General features: G+C 41.9%; 1 protein-coding gene across 2 annotated transcripts in view; it reads right to left on the bottom strand.

The window, feature by feature from the left end:
• Positions 1-23,414, bottom strand: part of LOC106575263 (inactive dipeptidyl peptidase 10) — a 52,460-nt gene extending 29,046 nt beyond the window's left edge. Inside the window, exon 1 of one of the 2 annotated variants that reach the window (XM_045698875.1) lies at positions 23,150-23,414. In XM_045698875.1, coding sequence (XP_045554831.1) covers positions 23,150-23,206 — 57 coding nt within the window. In that variant the 5' untranslated portion in view covers positions 23,207-23,414. Of the gene's footprint in view, positions 1-2,513; positions 2,771-23,149 lie in introns of those variants that run through there. The other variant, XM_014151676.2, reaches the window with a different exon arrangement.
• Between the last annotated feature and the right edge of the window lie 1,294 nt (positions 23,415-24,708).

The raw sequence follows: 24,708 nt of genomic DNA, 5'->3' as shown, positions 1-24,708 counted from the left end.
TTTCATTACATTTTGTATCATTATCTTAACTCTGCATTGTTGAAAAAGGACCCATAAGCAAGCATTTCGCTGTTAGTCTACACCTGTTGTTTACGAAGCATGTGACAAATAAAACATTTATTTGATTTGAAAATAGGCTACCACACTTGCCCTTTTGGATGACATCCAGTCAATGGGGGGGGGGCATTCTCATGTGCCTCAGTTAAAATGTGCATCTAGGCCACACACTTACGAGGGCGGTCCTATCAATGTCAAGAGTATTCACACAAACAAGGTTGGTGTAGAGTGAGGGGAAGGGTGAGCATGTCACACACACACACACACACACACACACACACACACACACACACACACACACACACACACACACACACACACACACACACACACACACACACACACACACACACACACAGAGAGATCACACACACACAAAGGGCCAGATTTTTATTCTGCTCCTAATCCAGAGAAGATTTAGAATAAATAATGTTCCTTCCTACTGAGACTACATGTCTGTCAATAGGATTTCCGCTGTACTCACCAGCTGCCTGAGCAGTCACTGCACAGCACTGGGCTTTAAAAGTCCCCGAGTATTTGTTAAACACGTATCGGAGCTATCCTTCTACTTATCAAAGCCAGATAAAGCCCAAGCAGGGTGCTGGCCAGACTCTCCTGAAACCACCTAAAAATATGTTTTAAAGCTGGAATTATTAATGAAAACCAGAGAATAAGGCCGGTAAGAACTGCAGTCCAGTGGTTTAACATAACATTTAAAAAAATCTAGATGAAACAGCAAGGGTTGGCTGAGGAACTCTACTCGTCGCAATGTGTTCGGCTAATGAAAGGATTTGTACAACAAACATACTTTGTCAGTTATGTAAGAGATCTCAGAGATTCCCTGACATTGAACCATTTGGGGGGTCTTTGGTATCTCTTCGGTTATCATGAGGAAAGCGTTTGTCAGTTCGCTGCTAAACATTTTAAACAGCGTGCCTACATTTGTATACAAAACTGACAATAGTCAGTTCCAAAATGTGCAATGAGCTAAATAATTTCCTTTGTCCCTTTAGTTGAAGTTTAACATCTTCATGGATCCCAGAGAGCTGGAGATACCACATGGCGGGGTTGGTCGGACACACACACACACACACACACACACATATTAAGAAATCTCCCTCTACTCAATAGCACTTCCTGCTCAGACAACTACAATAATAGGGAGCAGCAGTTAGCCTAGCGGTTAGAGCGTTGGGCCTAGAGCTGGGCGATTTGGACAAAAATCCATATTGCAATAAACAATTATTGCTAATTTGTGTGGTAATGATAAATAGGTTACATTTATAACATCATTATGCAGCATCCTTTAAACTATTACTATTGGTTTGATGGTTGTAGCCATTCACTGTCCCATTGGCAATCACCCATATTAGCAAACGCATTTCATTTCAAACGTCCTATTTCTCTAGTATAGGCTACTTATCATAATGAATGATATCAGTATGGTCCGTGTCGATCATTCTCGGTTTATCATCCCAGCTCTAGTTCGGCCAGTAACCAAAAGGTCACTAGTTCAAATCCCAGAGCAGACAAGGTGAAAGATCTGCCGATGTGCCCTTGAACAAGGCACTTAACCCTAATTGCTCCAGACCCTGGACCCTGGCCGCGACCCCACTCTCCAAGGGTGTCTCAGAGGGAGTTAGGCAGGGCGGATATGCAAATAAACTTGTGTTCTATTCACACATGTGTATAATGCACACTTGTACATCTGTGAAATAGGACAAATATAAGCACCCACCAAATTATTATTATTATTATTATTGTTATTAATAGGAATCACTTTCGGGTAATAAGATCTCACCTTGAAATAAGTGAATTGCCTGGGAGAATGGCTTGAATCCATGAGATGTACCTATTTAATATGAATATCAACTAAACTTGTGTTCGATTGAAGCTGCACATAACTGAATATGGGGTTTATTAACTGAGGTTGACACATCTGTAATGAGACTAAGTATATATGGCTCCTATGCATGCATGCTATACTTCTCTGGGAGTTGGCTTAACAGCGTTCATATTGGTTTGAGCATGTGCTGAACTCGAATGTCCAGGACATTGCTATTGCTGTGATAAGATGAGGCAACTTCAGAAACCTATGAAACAGTTCATCCTAGCAGTTATGGTGTAGTAGCCAGGGTCACGATGGAAAGATGTCAATGCAACACGCATCATTGGGAGTCAATGAATTAAACTACCGTGAATGGTAGGCTAAATCTGTATAAAAAGAGAGTAGATTGATTTCGTCAAAGTGTGCCTATCCGAAGAGATCAATACATCTCACGGTCTTTTCCAACAAAACGAATCCCTTGCACTATGGCATCAGTTCTGTTTTGCATGATGACGGATCTGTTGCGTCCATCACGCAGTTGACACAGACTCAACTGGAAAATAAGCACTCCATCCATACACAAATACAATGCCTCAATCAAAATCAGTATTAGCGTGTACCATCCTACCTCCTCTCCTTCCTTTGAAGCAGTCATTGCGGAATCTTGATTTTCGGACCTCCTCGGTCGGATGGACTCGATAATGTGGGCAGTGTGTGCACAGACCTTTCGGGGTAGCTGGTGTATCTACGTATCAACCTAGAGAATGGCGAGGGGCTTGACGCACAACACCATCCAGAAATGTTAACCCAAGTCAAGCAGGGGGCATCACGATTTCAAGAAATCTACCGGAGCTCGCATTTCAAAGAAGCATATATGACGAAAAGGTACCCCCCCCCCCCCGTGTATCGAAGAAAAGGTACCCCCCCCCCCCCGTGTATCAAATACCCCCTATCTCTTTCAAGCAGAGGAAAGCACGCAATATCCCGAGAAAGAAAGTAAACATCCACGACCACGAGTAGAAATATCCCCCGCTCTCACGACAATAAAAGAGACAAACACTTGGCAAAGGGGGCGGGAAATGATACACTTCGTGTTCATTACAAGAGTTTTCAGAGTACTGGATACAATTAGACTGGCAAGGGGTTCTATCAATAGTGTGATGTGTCTTTTCTTTGTATCACAATCCAGTTTAGTGTGAGTGTGAGTTGGAATAAATTCGTCTCGCACTTTGAAGGATACAGCGCTCAGTGTGAGCTGTCCATGGTGCTGAAGTTCCAAACTACACTACGACATCATGATGCTTTGAGAGAATGGACACTCGTACACTGAAGCAAACAAATCTAACTAACCAGAAATATTACAAGGAAAATGAGATATCACCTACATGGACATTGAGCAAATAATCTTGCCAGCCTTAAACCAGCGGCCTACAGTGCCTTTCATGCAGAGGCGTCTTGCCCATATGGGGCCCCTCAGGTTATTTCTGTAAAAAAATAAAAGTATTATAGAAAAATATTCTATCTTTTATTTAAAATAAATTGTTGTTGTTTCTTCTCTGTAGTACTACTAGCTCCTACTAATTTTATGAAGTTGGCTTTACAGTGCCTTGCAAAAGTATTCACGCCCCTTGGCATTTTTCCTATTTTGATGCCTTACAACCTGGAATTAATATGGATTTTTGGGGGGGTTAGTATCATTTGATTTACACAACATGCCTACCACTTTGAAGATGCAAAATATTTTTTATTGTGAAACAAACAAGAAATAAGACAAAAATAACAGAAAACTTGAGCGTGCATAACTATTCACCCCCCCAAAGTCAATACTTTGTAGAGACATCTTTTGCAGCAATTACAGCTGCAAGTCTCTTGGGGTATGTCTCTATAAGCTTGGCACATCTAGCCACTGGGATTTTTTCCCATTCTTCAAGGCAAAACTGCTCCAGCTCCTTCAAGTTGGATGGGTTCCGCTGATGTACAGCAATCTTTAAGTCATACCACAGATTCTCAATTGGATTGAGGTCTGGGCTTTGATTAGGCCATTCCAAGGCATTTAAATGTTTCCCCTTAAACCACTCGAGTGTTGCTTCAGCAGTATGCTTAGGGTCACTGTCCTGCTGGAAGGTGAACCTAGCACTTTCCTTGATGGCCAAAAAGCTACATTTTAGTCTCATCTGACCAGATTACCTTCTTCCATATGTTTGGAAGAAGGTACTCTCCCGCATGCCTTTTGGCAAACACTAAAAGTGTCAGACTTTTTTCTGGCCACTCTTCCGTAAAGCTCAGCTTTGTGGAGTGTACAGCTTAAAGTCATCCTATGGACAGATACTTCAATCTCCGCTGTGGAGCTTCGCAGCTCCTTCAGGGTTATCTTTGGTCACTTTGTTGCCTCTCTGATTAATGCCCTCCTTGTCTGGTCTGTGAGTTTTGGTAGGTTTGTTGTGGTGCCATATTCTTTCAATTTTTTAATAATGGAATTAATGGTGCTCCGCGGGATGTTCAAAGTTTCAGATATTTCCTTATAACCCAACCCTGATCTGTACTTCTCCACAACTTTGTCCCTGACCTGTTTGGAGAGCTCTTTGGTCTTCATTGTGCCTCTTGCTTGGTGGTACCCCTTGCTTAGTGGTGTTGCAGACTCTTGGGCCTTTCAGAACAGGTGTATATATACTGAGATCATGTGACAGATCATGTGACACTTAGATTGCACACAGGTGGACTTTATTTAACTAATTATGTGATGTATGAAGGTAATTGGTCGCACCATATCTTATTTAGGGGCTTCATAGCAAAGGGGGTGAATACATATGCACGCACAACTTTACTGCCTTTTATTTATTAGAATTTTATGAAAGATATTCTTTTTTTCATTTCACTTCACCAATTTTGACTATTTTGTGTATGTCCATTACATGAAATTCAAATAAAAATCAATTTAAATTACAGGTTGTAATGTAACAAAATTGTAAAAACGCCAAGGGGGATGAATACTTTGCAAGGCACTGTAGCTAGCCCAGATAGGGGCTAGCCCAATCTCCCAACCTCATAACTAGGTACCAAGAAGCTATTTCAGGCAAACAATCAAGTTGGAGTACCTAGCTTGTCTAACTATCTTAGGTGGCACCCCTGCTGGCAAGGTTGGTAGACTTTAGAAAAGCAAGCAAATGACTAAATGTACTAAATAAGACTCACATTCCTGTCAATCTTTTACCCAGATATTATATTTTGGACATAGAATTAAGCATGATGAGTATGGCTCTAGATTACAGGAAGATGCCGTTTCAGGTGTTTGAAAAATCTCCAGCCTGAGTTAATGATGCAGATTGCAGCGTTCCTTTATCTGCTGCACTGCCAAGCAATCATGGTCCACATAGCGGCTGTCAGAATAGCCATCCATCCCCAGTCCTGTTGAAAGACTGTGAGTCATACGCGGGCCTGCATATTCTTCACAACATCATTACTCTTCCAAATGAGTGCCATGTCCTGCAAGATTATAATTGTGATTTACAAATTGGTACAAATTCCCTGCTGCTCACAAACACAGGGCTGAGTTGTCATGGAGTTAATGTTGAAGGTGTGTGTGGGGTGTGTTTTTGGTATGGTGTGGGTGTATACCAGAGAGAGAGAATGAGAGAGAGAGATAGAAATAGAAATAGAAGAGATTGAGAGAGAGAGAGAGAGAGAGAGAGAGAGAGAGAGAGAGAGAGAGAGAGAAATAGACATAGAAGAGATTGAGAGAGAGAGAGAGAGAGAGAGAGAGAGAGAGAGAGAGAGAGAGAGAGAGAAATAGACATGGAAGAGATTGAGACAGAGAAAGAGAGAGAGAAATAGACATAGAAGAGATTGAGAGAGAGAGAGAGAGAGAGAGAGAGAGAGAGAGAGAGAGAGAGAGAGAAATACAGTACCTTTGGAAAGTATTCAGACCCCTTAAGTTTTCCACATTTTGTTACATTACAGCCTTATTCTAAAATGGATTAAATAAAAAAAATGCCCTCAGCAATCTACACGAAATACCCCATAATGACAACGCGAAAACCGGTTTTTAGCAATTTGGCAACCTGTTTGGAAAGGCATCCAACTGTCTGTATAAGGTCCTACAGTTGACAGTGCATGTCAGAGCAAAAACCAAGCCATGAGGTCGAAGAAAGTGTCCGTAGAGCTCCGAGACAGGATTGCGTCGAGGCACAGATCTGGGGAGAAAGGCCTTTGTCAGGGAGGTGTTCAAGAACCCAATGGTCACTCTAACAGAGCTCTATAGTTCCTCTGTGGAAATGGGAGAACCTTCCAGAAGGACAGCCATCTCTGCAGCACTCCACCAATAAGGCCTTTATGGTAGAGTGGCCAGATGGAAGTCACTCCTCAGTAAAAGTCACATTACAGCCTGCTTGGAGTTGCCAAGAGGCGCCTAAAGACTCTCAGACCATGAGAAACAAGATTCTTTAGTCTGATGAGACCAATAAATAACTCTTTGGCCTGAATGCTAAGCGTCACGTCTAGAGGAAACCTGGCATCATCCCTGCAGTGAAGCGTTGTGGTGGAAGTAAAGATGAACAGAGCAAAGTACAGAGAGATCCTTGATGAAAACCTGCTCCAGAGCGCTCAGGACCTCAGACTGGGGTGAAGGTTCACCTTCCAACAGGACAACAACCCTAAGCACACAGCCAAGACAGCGCAGGAGTGGCTTCGGGACAAGTCTCTGAATATCCTTGAGTGGCCCAGCCAGAGCCTGGACTTGAACCCGATCGAACATCTCTGGAGAGACCTGAAAATAGCCGTACAGCAACGCTCCCCATCCAACCTGACAGAGCTTGAGAGGATCTGCAGAGAAGAATGGGAGAAACTCCCCAAATACAGGTGTGCCAAGCTTGTAGCGTCATACACAAGAAGACTTGAGGCTGTAGTCGCTGCCAAAGGTGCTTCAACAAAGTACTGAGTAAAGGGTCTGAATACTTATGTAAATGTGATATTTAGCAAATCATTCTAAAAACCTGTTTTTGTTTGTCATAATGGGGTATTGTGTGTAGATTGATGGGGAAGGGAACTATTTAAACAATTTTAGAATAAGGCTGTAGCGTAACAAAATGTGGAAAAAGTCAAGGGGTCTGAATACTTTTCGAAGGAACTGTAGAAGAGATTGAGAGAGAGAGAGAAATAGAAAATATTGAGAGAGACAGACAGACAGAGAGAGAGAGAGAGAGAGAGAGAGAGAGAGAGAGAGAGAGAGAGAGAGAGAGAGAGAGAGAGTCAATACTACTGTGACAAGACATCTCTAGACCCCACTATAAGGAAAGTGATCCAACCCGCCAAATCCGCGTTTAAGTCCTCTAGCTTACAAATACGACCAATCAAAATATCACAATAACAGCCATGTTACATCAGTGATAGAACAGCAAGCGATGGGTGTGACTGAGCTTGACCTTTAGATATTATTCAAGCTCCTCTCTAAAAAATAAAAGGAGAGAGGAATGGTAGTCAACAGCCCGGGGATATTTTTCTTTAATTGGCTTTTTTTGGAGTTGGGAGATATTGTATAAGTGACATTTTTGTTTAATTATTTAACTTTTATTTATTCCCAAATCAACATGATAATTCAATAAAACAGCAAAAAAGAAACTACAACATGCAGCAGTTACAGATACACTACGTTTCAACAACACAAGTACATTATTACAGTCAACCAACACACTCGAAGACCTCAGTGAATCCATTCCTCTTCAGCATTCTAAACTGCCCTGTTGGCACCAGGGATTCAAGATGTAACGAGGTTTGTAAATTCTTCCAAACAAGGGATGCATTAAAGCTAAAGGCTGAATTTCCTAGGTTGGTAGAGACACCAGGGACCTCAAGAGTTAACCAACCGTGTGAGTGGATTTGGTGCCTATTTGTATACCTTAGTGTAGTGAGATATGTTGGACGCTTGTGCAGCATAGCTTTGTAAACAAAAAGGGAGAAATAAACTGATCTACGGGAATTTATAGAGGTCCAGACGACTTTCTGATAAAGGATGCAGTGATGAGTATTAAACCTGTCGCCTTGTGATAAAGCGAAGCACGCTATGGTACGCAGTATTCAAGGCTTTTAGAGTAGTGGCAGCTGCATTCTGATAAATGGTGTCACCATAATCAAGAGCTGGCAGGAAGGTTTCCTGTACAATCTGCTTCCTGCTGTTTAGGGAGAGGCATGATCTATTTCTATAAAATAAGCCTACTTTAGCTTCAGCTTCTTAATTAGCTCATCTGTGTGTTTTTTAAATGTCCATTTTTTGGTCAATCTAAAAGCCAAGTTATTTATAGGCGGGAACCTGCTTGATGAGAGAACCATCCAATGCATAAATGTGTAAATTATCTGAAATATTTCTATGAGAATTAGAAAACAACATAAATGTAGTTTTTCCTGCATTAAGTATACATTTTAAATCAACAAGATCTTTCTGCAAGGCAACAAAATCAGATTGCAGCTCTAACACAGCCTTGTCAGCAATAGGGGCAATAGTGTACATAACAGTTTCGTGTGCATACAGATGAATCTTACTGGTTTTTGCAGATAGACCAATATTATTTAAATAAATAGTAAAGAGGACGTGTCCCCAAATCGACCCCATATTACCTTTAGTTATATTGAGGTAACTTGACTTACAGTTCCCTGGTCGAGGCCCATTTCAGACAACCTCTGAATGAGTAGGGGATGGTCGACAGTATCAAAGGCCTTGGATAGGTCTATAAATATGGCAATTTAACACATAACTTAAGACGCTTGTCTATAACCAGACTGGTGCACATTAAGCACATAATTTGGAATGAGCAGGAGAAGCGAGAGAGAAATCAAAACCACTCTCCCATGAAATATTTAAACAGAGAAATCAGAGACTGTGTGTGTGTGTGTGTGTGTGTGTGTGTGTGTGTGTGTGTGTGTGTGTGTGTGTGTGTGTGTGTGTGTGTGTGTGTGTGTGTGTGTGTGTGTGTGTGTGTGTGTGTGTGTGTGTGTGTGTGCGTGCGTGTGTTTATATGGTCTTCGCTCTGACTCAAGGAGAGGTGTTACCTCCACTAGAGTGTTGAAGCTCAGTCATATCCTCTAGACTGGACAGAGTCCACATTGTGTTGTTCTATTCTAAATGAACATGTATAGGGAGCCTTCCTCCCTTCTCTTCTTACTCATGCCCCGACTAATCGAGACAATTTACACGGCGAACATCCGAAGAATACAATGCAAAACAATCACGTATGAATATCTTGCTGTGGCAATTTGAAACACCGTGATCATGATAGCTCAATTTGAATTGACCTTGATGTGTAGGCGACACCATTTATAGATAGTTGATGAGTAGCGTTCGTCTACAGCTCCAGGTGGTTTTCTAAGTGTGATATCCTGGTATTTTTAGCCTGGCGTGCTCTCCCAGTGGGGGGAGAGGCTGGGGTAGGGCAGGAGTCTCCTCTGTCTGTTAGGATTGTAGGTCATTGGAAACGACTCAAGCGAGAGCTTGCGAGATCCAACTCTATTTCCCAAGGGGTGTCATCACTTAGTCTCTTCTCCTTTTTTTGAAGGGCCAAGAATCTTCACGCTGATCTTTGGTTGGGCAATTTCAAAGGCATATTATCATTGTGGAGAGACAAACAGCCTATAATCTTAATTTTCATTCCTCTCTTGTAGAAGGAAAAGGACATATGCTCAATGTGGTACTCACGGCCCAGAGCTCCACTGATGTCAGTAATCAAATATTCTCATCTGAAATACTCTCAAATGGCCGACCTCCAGGGACGTGTTCCAAATAACACCCTATTCCCTATTTAGTGTGCTACTTTTGACTAGGGCTGCATAGGCTTCTGGTCAAAAGTAGTGCACTATATAAGGAATGCCATTTGGGAAGCAGCCCAGAAGTTCCTAACCGCCAGGTCCCAAATGAGAGCCTGCAAGACTGTGTTCCGGAAGACAATGCACAGACAATATTATCTCGCCGGAGGCTGTCGATCTCTCAATCTCAATTACGGCCGCAGATTATCGTCTCATAACTCAATCCTGCATTAACCAGACTAGGCCCTACACGTGGGCCTACTTCTCCACTCTGAGGCACGGTGTCAGAGTGCATCAACTACATTTACTTATTAAACAGACGCCTGCAGTATGGATCAAAACAGCAACGCTCTCAGACACCTGGACTGCAGAACAACATGAACTCTGAAACAGGTTACGTTGCCTCCTATCCAGTGGTAGACACTAGAGAGGAGGAACAAGACAAGAGTCCTCATCAAGTCATCTGTCATTATAGCAATAGACTGACCTAGCCAACGAGCCTTTCCTCTGAATACTTAAACAGGCAGTGGACATGTACTGGAAGACAATGAGCATGGTTGAGTCGGGATGTGCTGCCCACGGGCTAGCCTAGGCCTTTGAAAACCAACCCCAAATACACCAGTGTAGAGAGTCGGCGCTCGACAACAAACTGAACACACAGTGCTACAGTTACCCTGGGTGCGTCCCAATAATATCTCCTTTCTCCTGAAGTGTGCACTCGTTCACTACTTTCCAAAAATCGAAAACCCTTGTATGAGGCCGGAGGCACGGGCTAGTGGGAGATTCCACCATATTTCTTGTGTCGGCCATTTCCCTTTCAAATCAGTGAAGGGAAGTGAAGTGCACACTTCGGGAGGGAGGAGAGATAATTGGGACATAGCCTCATTTCCTCACATAAGCACTATAGTCAGTGAACCAACTCAGAAGGAGATTGTCGGAGCGCCAGCTACACCGACTATATCCCTGACTAAATCTACTGCGTGCGGTTAATGATAAGGTGTAGTGGTATACAGATAATTACACTCAAAATCATAGACAGACAGATAGAAATATGAGGAAGTTTCAATAATTCTCTACCCACTAATAAATGCACAGGTCAATTGTTTTTTGACCCAGGTTGCCCTGACCATTTTAACAAATAGCCCACCTCCACCAAACACGATTAAAGCACAGCGAACATTTAAATCAGTATACAGACCATTTAAAAGGTTAACTATTATGTGGTGATGATCTGCGGTGATTAAAGAAATCTAATGAAACAAATGAGAAAAATGGAAGAAGATTAACATGCCACTATGATTAATCTTCGCCCATAGCCAGTTGGCATAATGATGCATTATAACAGGGAACTGAATTAAGGCTAACCAACATCAAACATAATGGCCAAAGTAGCTGAAGTACACAACTGGCAAAGGTACATCAATAGCATAGTGATAATCCCTTCAAACATTACATTTACATTGCAGTCATTTAGCAGATGCTCTTCTCCAGTGCGACTTACAGTAGTGAGTGCATACATTTTCATATTTCTTTTCCATACTGGTCCCCCATTGGACATTGACGTCTACATAGAATATAAAGGCATATTGGTGTTCAACAGCTGTCTATGTATGTCAGTGCAGGGAGACAATTATCTCTGGGATAGAACAAGTACAGCACTGACACACTTCAGATCCCTCAGGGTCTGTCTATATTTCACATGGCCTGTCTCTCCCCTCAGGGTCTGTCTATAATTCTCATGGCCTGTCTCTCCCGGGGATACATACCAGCCACAGGGTCTGTGTCTATAATTCTCATGGCCTGTCTCTCCCAGGGATACATGCCAGCCACAGGGTCTGTGTCTATAATTCTCATGGCCCTCTCTCTCTTCCAGGGATCCATAACAGCCACAGGGTCTGTGTCTATATTTCTCATGGACCTCTCTTTCTCCTGGGGAACCATTACAGCCACAGGGTCTATGTCTATATTTTTCATGGCCCTCTCTCTCCCAGGGATCCATCCAAGCCCCAGGGTCTGTCTATATTTCCTATGGCCCTCTCTCTCATAGGGATCCATGCCAGCCACAGGGCCTGTGTCAATGTTCCTCATGGCCCTCTCTCTTCCAGGGATCCATACCAGCCAGGCCCTGGAGTCTTACTCTTCACATCCCCTCCCCCTGTCCTCCTCCTCTGTCCTGCTCTTAATCCAGCATCCCTCCAGGGACTTCAGCCTATGTGGTAGAAAGACTGTTTTCTCATAAGCAACCACTCTCTAAACTCCCTTCTGACATACCGGGGAAGAGGGGGTGGGAGAGGGAGTCAGTGGGGTGTTGAGATCCGTCATACACACTTCACCTCTGTAAAGTCCTCCTCAGCCATCTTTGGACGCGTTGTCGAAATATTTCCCCCATTCAAATCATCCTATCAGGGCGTCTTTTTCTTAGATGCCGTGACTCTTGACAGGACAGGATATATGCTGATTTCCGCTCCCCTGTCCGGTGTGGATTTACCTCTAGCACTGAGCTGTTTCGCCTTCACGGGTGAGTAATTTGTCCAGAGGATAACACAGCCAGTAATGCAGTGCAATTTGTTTCAGTGCGATTCCAAACATTGCATCAGCGCCACTAATCTAGCCTGCACGTGTCACAGGGAGGAGCCCTGGCTTGGCCTCTTGATTTTTATTTACATACACAGAAAGAATCCAGTACCTCAATGTACATTAGGACAAGACAACCAACCATCAAATCTCCTTTCTATTCCGTTTACAAACATACAGTAGAAGTAAGATTGATTATAATTCCATTGTGTTCTTCCACATCAAATTATTGAAATTGTCCATATCACAATGTCCTGGTCTGGACACTGATCCTCCTCTCCACTCCTAACTTCCCTTTCACAGTAAAACGAACAGGAACAAGGATGACTAATAGCAGCATCTCAAAAGATGAATCTTATGGGGGAAGGTCTTTGCCCCCACTGAACCCTCCCTTGTTCAAGCTCCAAAAATAGCCCCCCTTCTCTCTCTGCTCCTGGAGTGACATCACGGATCATGGAGGGCTCTACTTGTTTGGACAAAGCTTTACTAATGAGGAATACACAGCAAAGGCAGCCAGGCAACATTGTATGTCCTATAGTGATGCTCTGCGGCTGGTTGCACCAGTTGGGCTTACACCTGGCCCTGTTTATACTGACCTGACAGAATGGGGGAACAGAGTGGGGAAGCTATGGGCAACTCCTAAACATATAATGTCCCCAATATTCACATAACACTTATTCCTATACTGTAAACTACAATGTTATGGATGGAACAAAATAAGGATTATTGATTAATTGACAGAACACCAACAAACACCAACAAATCGATTTCGAGATTTACTTAGTTTACAATTCAAGGAGTCATCTTCTGTTGGCCCGCAGTTTCTCAACTCCCTTGAATTTATCTCTTGGAACAGAGACATCATGAACACCCAAAACCTTTGTGAAACTTACAGTAGGTAACCTTGTACATTAATTAAATCCAGTTGGATTTGAATAGACGTTATGAGGCACATTCTGACTCAGCCCAAATCTACGGACAATGACAATAACACAAACAAACAGGAAGTATAGGTCAATCTAAGGTGAAGATTTACATATTCCTACATATAGTCTATTACAGCCAATGTTTACACAGAGTTCTAGGTTTATTGCAGCCAGAAAACTGGTACTGTATATAAAGTTTAAGGTTGACATAACAGTCTGGTACTCCAGTCTATCCGCACACTATTCACAGAGCATTCCTTTCTGTTCCAGAACATCTTGAAGAACTGATGGATACCGCCTACTGTCATAACTCAGTGGAATAACTGTATAACAACTCACAAAGATGTCCATTTATTCAACAAGAGCACCTAGCTGGGGGCCTTACATTTTCTCACAGATTGCTGTGAAATTGTCCATGTCTTGTTGGACTGTCTAGAAAGAGAACTTGGGTTACTTCAGCCTTTGATGTTCTCCACAAGGATTTCATGAGCAGGGATGTTGGATAGCCACAGGACATTTCACATTTTTGTTTGCCCCTAAAGAGTACTCTTAACCTTGTATCCCTTCCGTACCCTGTCCCTGGCCTGTACACTCTGAAATTACATAACTATCCTCCTCAATGTTGGGTTAGATTCATTTACTTCAGCCAAAGATGTAGTTCACTTTGATGGCAGTATAAATAAGATAGCGTTACCCTCTAGTGGTCAAGCATGAGATGTGCATTCATACAGCAAGGATGACTTCAATATAATGCATTACCACTAGGTGACAGTATTATCTGCCTTTCTCTCTACATTTTCACTCTGTCTGATCGAAGCGACATGGTCTGTGGAGCTGTACAGTGTGTCAACTGTTGAGGTGGGAAGCACGCTATGATACACAGCTTTTTAATGGGCTCCTGAGTGGCGCAGCGGTCTAAGGCACTGCATCTCAGTGCTAAAGGTGTCACTACAGTCCCTGGTTCAATTACAGGCAGTATCACATTCGGCTGTGCTTGGGAGTCCCATGGGGCGGTGTGTAATTGGCCCAGCGTCGTCCGGGTTTGGCTGGGGTAGGCCGTCATTGTAAATAAGAATTTGATCTTAACTAACTTGCCTAGGTAAAAAAAAAAAATCTTGCTGTCACCTGTTAAATCCACTTCAATCAGTGTAGCGAAGGGGAGGAGACAGGTTAAAGAATGTTTTTTAAACCTTGAGGTAATTGAGACATGGATTGTGTATGTGTGCCATTCAGAGGGTGAATGGGCAAGACAAAAGACTTGAGTGCCTTTGAACGAGGGTATTGTAGTAGCTGTCAGGTGCACGCACTGGTTTGAGTGTGTCAAGAACTGCAACGCTGCTGTGTTTTTCACTCTCAACAGTTTCCTTTGTGAATCATAAGCGGTCCACCAGCCAAAGGACATCCAGCCAACTTGACACAACTGTAAGAAGTATTGGAGTCAACACGGGCCAGCATCCCTGTGGAACACTTTTGGCACCATGTAGAGTCCATACCCCGATGAATTTAGGCATTTCTGAGGGCTAAAGAGGGTGCAACTCAATGTCCCTAATGTTTTGTACACTCAGTGTACATACTGAGTAGATGAAACAAACTTGTGAGCAGGGTGTTAATCTGTGAATTTGAAATCATGTTACAAGCAATATCCGAATTACATAATTTCTCATTTTGAGAAAGGTCTTTGTTACTGAAGTGTCAACACTAAAACAAACACAAATTAGTTGCTGCCAATATTGCAGTAAATCTACCCTCCAAAACCTGCTGTAGTCCACATTAGCATTTCTAGAGCAGAATTCTGAACAAGAATTCACACCATAAATCCTGCATTTAAATGAGGCGATTAAAACCTGCCTGTCACACTCAGAGACAGCTTCACTGCATAGAATAAACACTTCCTTGGGCAAATCCTAATGCCACAGCTCTTTTGAGTATTATAGTTTTCCTTCCAGTTTTACTTGTCACATGCACAAGCACAGTGAAATGCTTAACTTGTAAGCTCTAGCACACAGTACAGTATTCAATATAACAAATATATATACATATAAACACACACACACACGCACACGCACACACACACACACACACACACACACACACACACACACACACACACACACACACACACACACACACACACACACACTACCGTTCAAAAGTTTGTGGTCACTTAGAAATTTCAATTTTTTTGTCCATTAAAATAACATCAAATTGATCAGAAATACAGTGTAGACATTGTTAATGTTGTAAATGAATTTTGTAGCTGGAAACGGCTGATTTTTAATGGGATATCTACATAGGCGTGCAGAGGCCCATTATCAGCAACCATCACTCCTGTGTTCCAATGGCACGTTGTGTTAGCTAATCCAAGTTTATCATTTTAAAAGGCTCATTAGGATCATCAGAAAACCCTTTAAAATGATGTTAGCACAGCTGAAAACTGTTGTTCTGATTAAGGAAGCAATAAAACTTGCCTTCTACAGACTAGTTGAGTATCTGGAGCATCAGTATTTGTGGGTTCAAATCAAATCAGAATCAAATCAAATTATATTAGTCACACACACATGGTTAGCAGGTGTTAATGCAAGTGTAGCGAAATGCTTGTGCTTCTAGTTCCGACCATGCAGTAATATATAACAAGTAATATAACCTAACAATTTCACAACAACTACCTTATACACACAAGTGTAAAGGAATGAATACGAATATGTACATAAAAATATATAAATGAGTGATGGCCGAATGGCATAGGCAAGATGCAGTAGATGGTATAGAGTACAGTATATACATATGAGATGAGTAATGCAGGGAATGAAAACATTATATGAAGTGACATTGCTTAAAGTGGCTAATGATACATTACATCAAGATGGCAAGATGCAGTAGATGGTAGAGCGTACAGTATATACATATGAGATTAGCAATGTAGTGTATGAGAACATTATATAAAGTGGCATAGTTTAAAGTGGCTAGTGATACATTTAATTACATCAGATGGCAAGATGCAGTAGATGCTATAGCGTACAGTATATACATAAGAGATGAGTAATGTAAAGTAAGTAAACATTATATAATAAAAAGTGTCTAGTGATAAATTGATTACATCAATTTTACCATTATTAAAGTGGGTGGAGTTGAGTCAGTATGTTGGCAGCAGCCACTCAATGTTAGTGATGGCTGTTTAACAGTCTGATGGCCTTGAGATAGAAGCTGTTTTTCAGTCTCTCGGTCCCCGCTTTGATGCACCTGTACTGACCTCGCCTTCTGGATGATAGCGGGGTGAACAGGCAGTGGCTCGGGTGGTTGTTGTCCTTGATGATCTTTTTGGCCTTCCTGTGACATCGGGTGGTGTAGGTGTCCTGGAGGGCACGTAGTTTGCACCCGGTGATGCATTGTGCAGACCTCACTACCCTCTGGAGAGCCTTCCGGTTATGGGCGGAGCAGCTGCCGTACCGCTGATACAGCCCGACAGGATGCTCTCGATTGTGCATCTGTAAAAGTTTGTGAGTGTTTTTGGTGACAAGCTGAATTTCTTCAGCCTCCTGAGGTTGAAGAGGCGCTGCTGCGCCTTCGTCACCACGCTGTCTGTGTGGGTGGGCCATTTCAGTTTGTCCGTGATGTGTACGCCAAGGACCTTAACTTTCCACCTTCTCCACTACTCTCCCGTCGATGTGGATAGGGGGGTGCTCTCTCTGCTGTTTCCTGAAGTCCACGATCATCTCTTTTGTTTTGTTGACATTGAGTGTGAGGTTATTTTCCTGAAACCACACTCCGAGGGCCCTCACCTCCTCCCTGTAGGCCGTCTCGTCGTTGTTGGTAATCAAGCCTACCACTGTAGTGTCATCTGCAAACTTGATGATTGAGTTGGAGGCGTGCATGGCCACGCAGTCATGGGTGAACAGGGAGTACAGTAGAGGGCTGAGAACGCACCCTTGTGGGGACCCAGTGTTGAGGATCAGCGGGGTGGAGATGTTGTTACCTACCCTCACCACCTGGGGGCGGCCAGTCAGGAAGTCCAGGACCCAGTTGCACAGGGCGGGGTCGAGACACAGGGTCTCGAGCTTAATGACGAGTTTGGAGGGTACTATGGTGTTAAATGCTGAGCTGTAATCGATGAACAGCATTCTTACATAGGTATTCCTCTTGTCCAGATGGGTTAGGGCACTGTGCAGTGTGATGGCGATTGCGTCGTCTGTGGACCTATTGTGGCGGTAAGCAAATTGGAGTGGGTCTAGGGTGTCAGGTAGGGTGATATGGTCCTTGACTAGTCTCTCAAAGCACTTCATGATGACGGAAGTGAGTGCTACAGGGCGGTAGTCATTTAGCTCAGTTACCTTAGCTTTCGATTACAGGCTCAAAATAGCCAGAAACAAAGAACTTTCTTCTGAAACTCATCAGTCTATTCTTGTTCTGAGAAATGAAGGCTATTCCATGCGAGAAATTGCCATGAAACGGAAGATCTCGTACAATGCTGTGTACTACTCCCTTCAAAGAACCGCGCAAACTGTCTCTAACCAGAATAGAAAGGGGAGTGGGAGGCCCCGGTGCAAAAGTGAGCAAGAGGACAAGTACATTAGAGTGTCTGGTTTGAGAAACAGACGCCTCACAAGTCTTCAACTGACAGCTTCATTTAATAGTACCCACAAAACACCAGTCTCAACGTCAACAGTGAAGAGGCGACTTCGGGATGCTAGACGAAAAATGTGCTTTTCTTTAAAAAACAAGGACATTTCTAAGTGATCCCAAACTTTTGAATGGTAGTGTATATGTATATATAAAGAAAACACACGAGAAATAAGAAATAAGAGAGGAAGCTATATGTGGGGTCAGTGCCAGTACCAAATTTACAATGTGCAGAGATACTGGAGTATTGAGGTAAATATGTATTTTTGTGGAACGATCCTCAAAATGTTCTTAAATTTGTTGTTTGGAGGGCACTATGGTGTAGTCGATGAACAGAATTCTCACATAGGCATCCCTCTTTTCCAGGTGGGAGAGGACAGAGTGGAGTGCAAATTCTGGCGGTATGCAAATTGGAGTGGGTCCAGGATGTCTGGGATGATAGAGTTGATGTGTAATGATCAGCCTTTCAAAGCACTTACAGATGTGAGTGCTACAGGGTCATTGTGGCAGGATGCCTTAAAGTTTTCGGGAACAGGAATGATGGTAGTCAGCTTGAAACGTGGGGATTACAGACTTGGACAAGGAGAGTTTGGAATTGTCAGTGAAGACGCCTGCCAGCTGGTCTGCACATGCCCTGAGGACATGCCCTGGAATGTCGTCTGGCCCTGCAATCTTACGAGTATTGACCTGTTTAAAAACCTGACAAATGTCAGCCTCAGATAGAAAGCTCTAATGTCCCCATACCCATTCCAATATCACAGATGTACAGTATATCTGTGCCAAATATGTTCTATATCATTCAGAGGTGAAGATAAACCAAAGCAATATATATATATATATATATATACAGTTGAAGTCGGAAGTTTACATACACCTTAGCCAAATACATTTAAACTCAATTTTTCACAATTCCTGACATTTAATCCTAGTAAAAATTCCCTGTTTTAGGTCAGTTAGGATCACCACTTTATTTTAAGAATGTGAAATGTCAGAATAATAGTAGAGAGAATTATTTATTTCCGCTTTTATTTCTTTCATAACATTCCCAGTGGGTTAGAAGTTTACATACACTCAATTAGTATTTGGTAGCATTGCCTTTGAAATTGTTTAACTTGGGTCAAACATTTTGGGTAGCCTTCTACAAGCTGCCCACAATAAGTTGGGTGAATTTTGGCCCATTCCTCCTGACAGAGCTGGTGTAACTCAGTCAGGTTTGTATGCCTCCTTACTCGCACACACTTTTTCAGTTCTGCCGACAACTTTTCTATAGGATTGAGGTCAGGGCTTTGTGATGGCCACTCCAATATCTTGACTTTGTTGTCGTTAAGCCATTTTGTCACAACTTTGGAAGTATGCTTGGGGTCATTGTACATTTGGAAGACCCATTTGCAACCAAGCTTTCACTTCCTGACTGATGTCTTGAGATGTTGCTTCAATAAATCCACATAATTTGGATGTCATTCATTTTGTGAAGTGCACCAGTCCCTCCTGCATCAAAGCACCCCCACAACATGATGCTGCCACCCCCATGCTTCACGGTTGGGATGCTGTTCTTTGGCTTGCAAGCCTCCCCCTTTTTCCTCCAAACATAACGATTGTCATTATGGCCAAACAGTTATATTTTTGTTTCATCAGACCAGAGGACATTTCTCCAAAAAGTACAATCTTTGTCCCCTTGTGCAGTTGCAAACCATAGTCTAGCTTTATTTATGGCAGTTTCGGAGCAGTGGCTTCTTCCTTGCTGGGCGGCCTTTCAGGTTATTTATTTAAAAAAATGTTTTATTTATTTAACCAGGCAAGTCCGTTAAGAACAAATTCTTATTTTCAATGACAGCCTAGGAACAGTGGGTTAAATGCCTTGTTCAGGGGCAGAATGACAGATTTTTACTTTGTCAGCTCGGGGATTCGATCTTGCAACCTTTCAGTTACAAGTCCAATGCTCTAACCACTAGGTTACCTGCCGCCATGTCAATATAAGACTCGTTTTACTGTGGACATAGATGCTTTTGTACCTGTTTCCTCCAGCATCTTCACAAGGTCCTTTGCTGTTGTTCTGGGATTGATTTGCACTTTTCGCACCAAAGTACGTTCATCTCCAGGAGACAGAACGCATCTCCTTCCTGAGCGGTATGACGGCTGCGTGGTCCCATGGTGTTTATACTTGCGTACTATTGTTAGTACAGATGAACGTGGTACCTTCATGCGTTTGGAAATTGCTCCAAAGGATGAACCAGACTTGTGGAGGTCTACAATTTTTTTTCTGAGGTCTTGGCTGATTTCTTTTGATTTTCCCATGATGTCAAGCAAAGAGGCACTGAGTTTGAAGGTAAGCCTTGAAATATATCGACAAGTACATCTGCAATTGACTCAAATTATGTCAATTAGCCTATCAGAAGCTTCTAAAGCCATGACATCATTTTCTGGAATTTTCCAAGCTGTTTAATGGCACAGTCAACTTAGTGTATGTAAACTTCTGACCCACTGGAATTGTGATACAGTGAATTATAAATGAAATAATCTGTCTCTAAACAATTGTTGGAAAAATGACTTGTGTCATGTACCGACTTGCCAAAACTAAAGATTGTTAACAAGAAATGTGTGGAGTGGTTGAAAAACGAGTTTTAATGACTCCAACCTAAGTGTATGTAAACATCCGACTTCAACTGTATATATTATCTTTGCTTAAGCCAATGAAATATGTGCATTTCATTTTCATGGTAGGAAATGTTATTACTTGCCCAAACATAACACTTGCCTTGAATACATGATGCAGCCTTCTATGTCTCTAGCATTGGAGGCTCCTCCTCAGAGGAAGGGGATGAGAGTCCTCCTCAGTGAATTTCAGAAAAATATAAATAGTGAAACATTAAAAAAGTTATCCCTTTTAGGTAAAACTATACTAAACATTTTCACGTCACCAAAGAATTGACTAAAACACACTGTTTTGCAATGGAGGTCTACATTAGCCTCAACAGCACTGTAAGTTAGCACCCTGGTATAGCTGGAGGACAGCTAGTTTCCGTCCTCCTCTGGGTACATTGACTCGGGATTCTCACCCCCTTCCATAAACTTACACAGTAATTATGACAACTTCCAGAGGACGTCCTCCTACCTATCAGAGCTCTTGCAGCATGAACTAACATATTGTCCACCCAATCAAAGGATCAGATAATTATTCTAGCACTGAAAGCATAAGCTACAGCTAGCTGGCACTGCAGTGCATACAATGTGGTGAGTAGTTGATTCAAAAAGAGAGAAAGACAATAGTTGAACAGTTTTGAACAGATTAATTTCTTCAAAAATGAAGGAGAAGCAAGAGAGAAAGAGAGAAAGAGAGAGAGAGCTATATTTAGTATTTTTTTCACTTTTACTTAGCTAGCGAATACAGATAGCTAGTTTAGCTTACTCAAACACCCGGCTCAAACAGAGAGTTACCTAGCTGTCTATGGCTATCCAACACTGGAACTCTTCCAAGTCAAGGTAAGCTGTTGGTTTTATAAATGTATTGCCACCGGGGCCCGCTGGTGTAACTGCTAAACTGCTAGCTAACTGTACACTGTACTGCATGATTGTAGTGGGTTTACTAACGCGTTAGTTCAAGTATCTATGTTGACTTGATGTTAGCTAATATGGTGACAACCATGTTGGCTTGTAGCCGTTAGCAGTTATGATATGAAGGTTTTACTTGGAAAGTTTTTTTTGCCTGGTCACAGACAGCTGATGTGTTGTGCACTGAAGTCCACAAGCGAAGGGAAAATGTGAGAGGAGGAAGGCGCGTAGATGCGAGAAGGAATTATTCAACCATTAAAGGTATCATGCTGTTTGTACGTGGCTGCTATGAAAGTGAACTGTGTTTGCGTGTGATCAGGGGTGTATTCATTCCGCCGATTCTTTCATAAATGGAAGCAAACGTAACGAAACTGGGGTAAATATACCTGTAGTAGTCTAATAGAAATTCTTGTTTGCAACTGTTGGATTAATAGGTGACTTTTATCAATATATTCACCTCTATTTAATCTCAGATTCGAAAATGTTAATTAGCATCAGTAGACATCATGCAAGACTACAAATCCCTGCAAGCTCCTGCACGTCATCTCTAGCTGACACCCTTACCAAGAGGTATTGTGTCAATTTAAAACTTTGCACAAGACAGTTCATAGAATTGTCTATTTAAAGAAATTTTGCCAATTTATTCATTACTACATTTAGCTAACATTTGATAGTTAATTCTTACCTCTGCTTCGATTTGTCAGTCTTGTCTAGATCATGATTTGTAGTGCTTTACAATAGCCACATTTGCAGCTAATTAGTATTTCATTTTTGGGGGGTAAATACAGGCAAATATATTGATAAAAGTCACCTTGTCCTAGAGAGATTTACATAGTTATCAAAACATCACGCCAAGGTGAGCCTACACGAAACACAGTCCTTATTTTAAGTGTTTCTAACATCTCCTATGGGAAAAATGAATGGTGGAAAAATGATTGGAACCATTTCTCTGTTTATGACTGTGGTACTCTATGATTATAACCTAGATCAGCTAGATGCAGGCGATATATTGAATGTGTCAATGTCTGTCATCTTGATTACTCAAATTTCTCTCGACCTGTGCACCTACATTGTAAACTTTCCTTCACAGGCTAGTTTGTAGCAACCTCATGATGGGTATAGGTAAAATTTGATTATCACGTCTGTTACATTGAGCTGTGTGAATGGAATATGAATGACAGTCATCCAATATGCTGTAATAGAAAAAAGGCCATGCTCAAAAAATCATTGTCCTCCCTGATCTTAAACAGCACCGACTGCCACTGAATCCATTGGATTGTATTTCTATGTTTTCAGACCACGCAATCACCGTTGTTGCTAAGAGACCAGTTGTGGTCACTTTATTTTTGGTATTTCGGATGTTGATAAAGATAATATCCCTTTAATATGCAGCCACTATAATAATTTCATATGACAGGGTTTAATTGTTTGCGTGGTGTCTCGTGACAGATTCATAAATTACACACATAAATTTGGGTTCTTGGTGCTTAGATTGCTGGAATAACTATTTTCTATAAAGGCAGAAGCTGTGCAGATACTCATTCATCTTTCAAGTCCAGAAGAGACAACTTTTAGCCTGAGCAACCCACCATTGTGATTGACAGTGGTGGAAAAATGGAGCTATGAATACGATTGTTTGCACACACCTGTTCAAACCATTGATCACAATCCCATTGTCATACAGGCAACATTGTAAGCTACAGGTGGTGTTTAGGCTACTGTAGCCTTTAGATATAGGAAAAAATATGACATATATCTGAATTTATAAGTAGGTTGTGGACATCATGCATTATAAAATGAACACACTTACCATATCTTTAGATGACTGGCATGGTATTTGATGAGAGACGCAGGCTGTTTGATTCATCTTGGACACAGTTTCCTTTGACGGAGATAAAGACAAATTGATGAAGACAAATGAAATGTGGTCTAGAGTTTTCCAAGCTCAGGGTGCGTGTTGCTATCAAATGTGTTCGGTGTCTAGAATACTTTGCAGTTACTGCATTCGATCCTTGTTGCCTCCTGGTGATGAGTTTCTCAGTCGCTGCTCCTCTCTCTCCCTCTGTGAAAATATATCTGACACACCTCCTCCAAGCAGACTGTGAATATGTTACTGGTTTTACTAGGGTTGCTTCATGTAGAGAAGGGATAGTAAAAAAAATTGAGCTACAGCTGATTTTTCAAAAAATATTAAAGCTAAGGAAAGGGTTATTCAGTCGTGTCGTCAAGTGTTTGTCGTTTTTGGTTCCTCTGACTTTCAGAAGTAAGACTTGAAATTAAAGGTTTTGGTATTAAGTATTTCATGGTTGAGATTAAAAGACTGTTATGCACCTCTGAAATATCGTTCTGTTGCCTTCACTGATCTGCTTCGAGGACCACAATCTGAACATTGCAGTAGCCTAATACATTTCTCACGTTTCACTCACATTCCTTGAAGAGCTACCCTTAGATTAAGTCCCATTGGAGAAAATAAGACCTTGATTGTAAAACATGTAGAGTGATTTCTGGCATGCCTACACACTGCCTGAATATGTACATGGGGAGCTATCTTCAAGATGCTCAGGCAGTTCCGAAAGGCATGCTGAGCCCCAGTCACTTGTAATGCCCTCTCTTTCCAAATACATGTTGCATTTACTGAATGGTTGTCATGTACAAGTGGAAATGATGTTACTGTAAAATAAATCAACAGAGTGCATTATCTGTTTGGTTATCACATTCATGGGATGTGCATTGTACTTGCTGAGATGATCCCTGACTGCTGTACATTAAGTATACACTGATTGTACAAAACATTAAAAACACCTTCCTAATATTGAGTTGCAGCACCTTTTTTTCCCTCAGAACAGTCTCAATTCGTTGGGGCATGGACTCTAACAAAGTGTGGAAAGCGTTCCACACGGATGCTGGCCCATATTGTCTCCAACGCCTCCCACAGTCGTGTCAAGTTGGCTGGATGTCCGTTGGGTGGTGGACCATTCTTGATACACACGGGAAACTGTTGAGTGTAAAGACTCCAGCAGCGTTACCGTTCTTGACACACACTGATTGAAGTGGTTTTAACAGGTGACATAAATAAGGGCTTTCACCTGGATTAACCTGGTATGTCTATGTCATAGAAAGAGCAGGTGTTCCTAATGTTTTGTGCACTTAGTGTACATATTCAAGGACAACCCATTGGGCATCAGTTCAATGTCTAGTTTTGATTTACATTTGGCTGAGTTGTCACCTAATGTGAATTCAACGTAAATTCAACATTTCGTTAGTGTTAGCTTAAAAGTTGGGTGAAAAAAATACGACATTCCCTGATGTTGGTGGCTTTTTGCAAATCCAATCAATTTTCCACATTGATTCAACGTCATCACAATTTTT

The sequence above is a fragment of the Salmo salar genome, chromosome ssa17 (genome assembly GCF_905237065.1).
Source record: "Salmo salar chromosome ssa17, Ssal_v3.1, whole genome shotgun sequence".
NCBI classification, from domain to species: Eukaryota; Metazoa; Chordata; class Actinopteri; order Salmoniformes; family Salmonidae; genus Salmo; species Salmo salar.
Note: the sequence above shows the minus strand (reverse complement) of the source record. Positions and strands in the feature narration are given on the sequence as shown.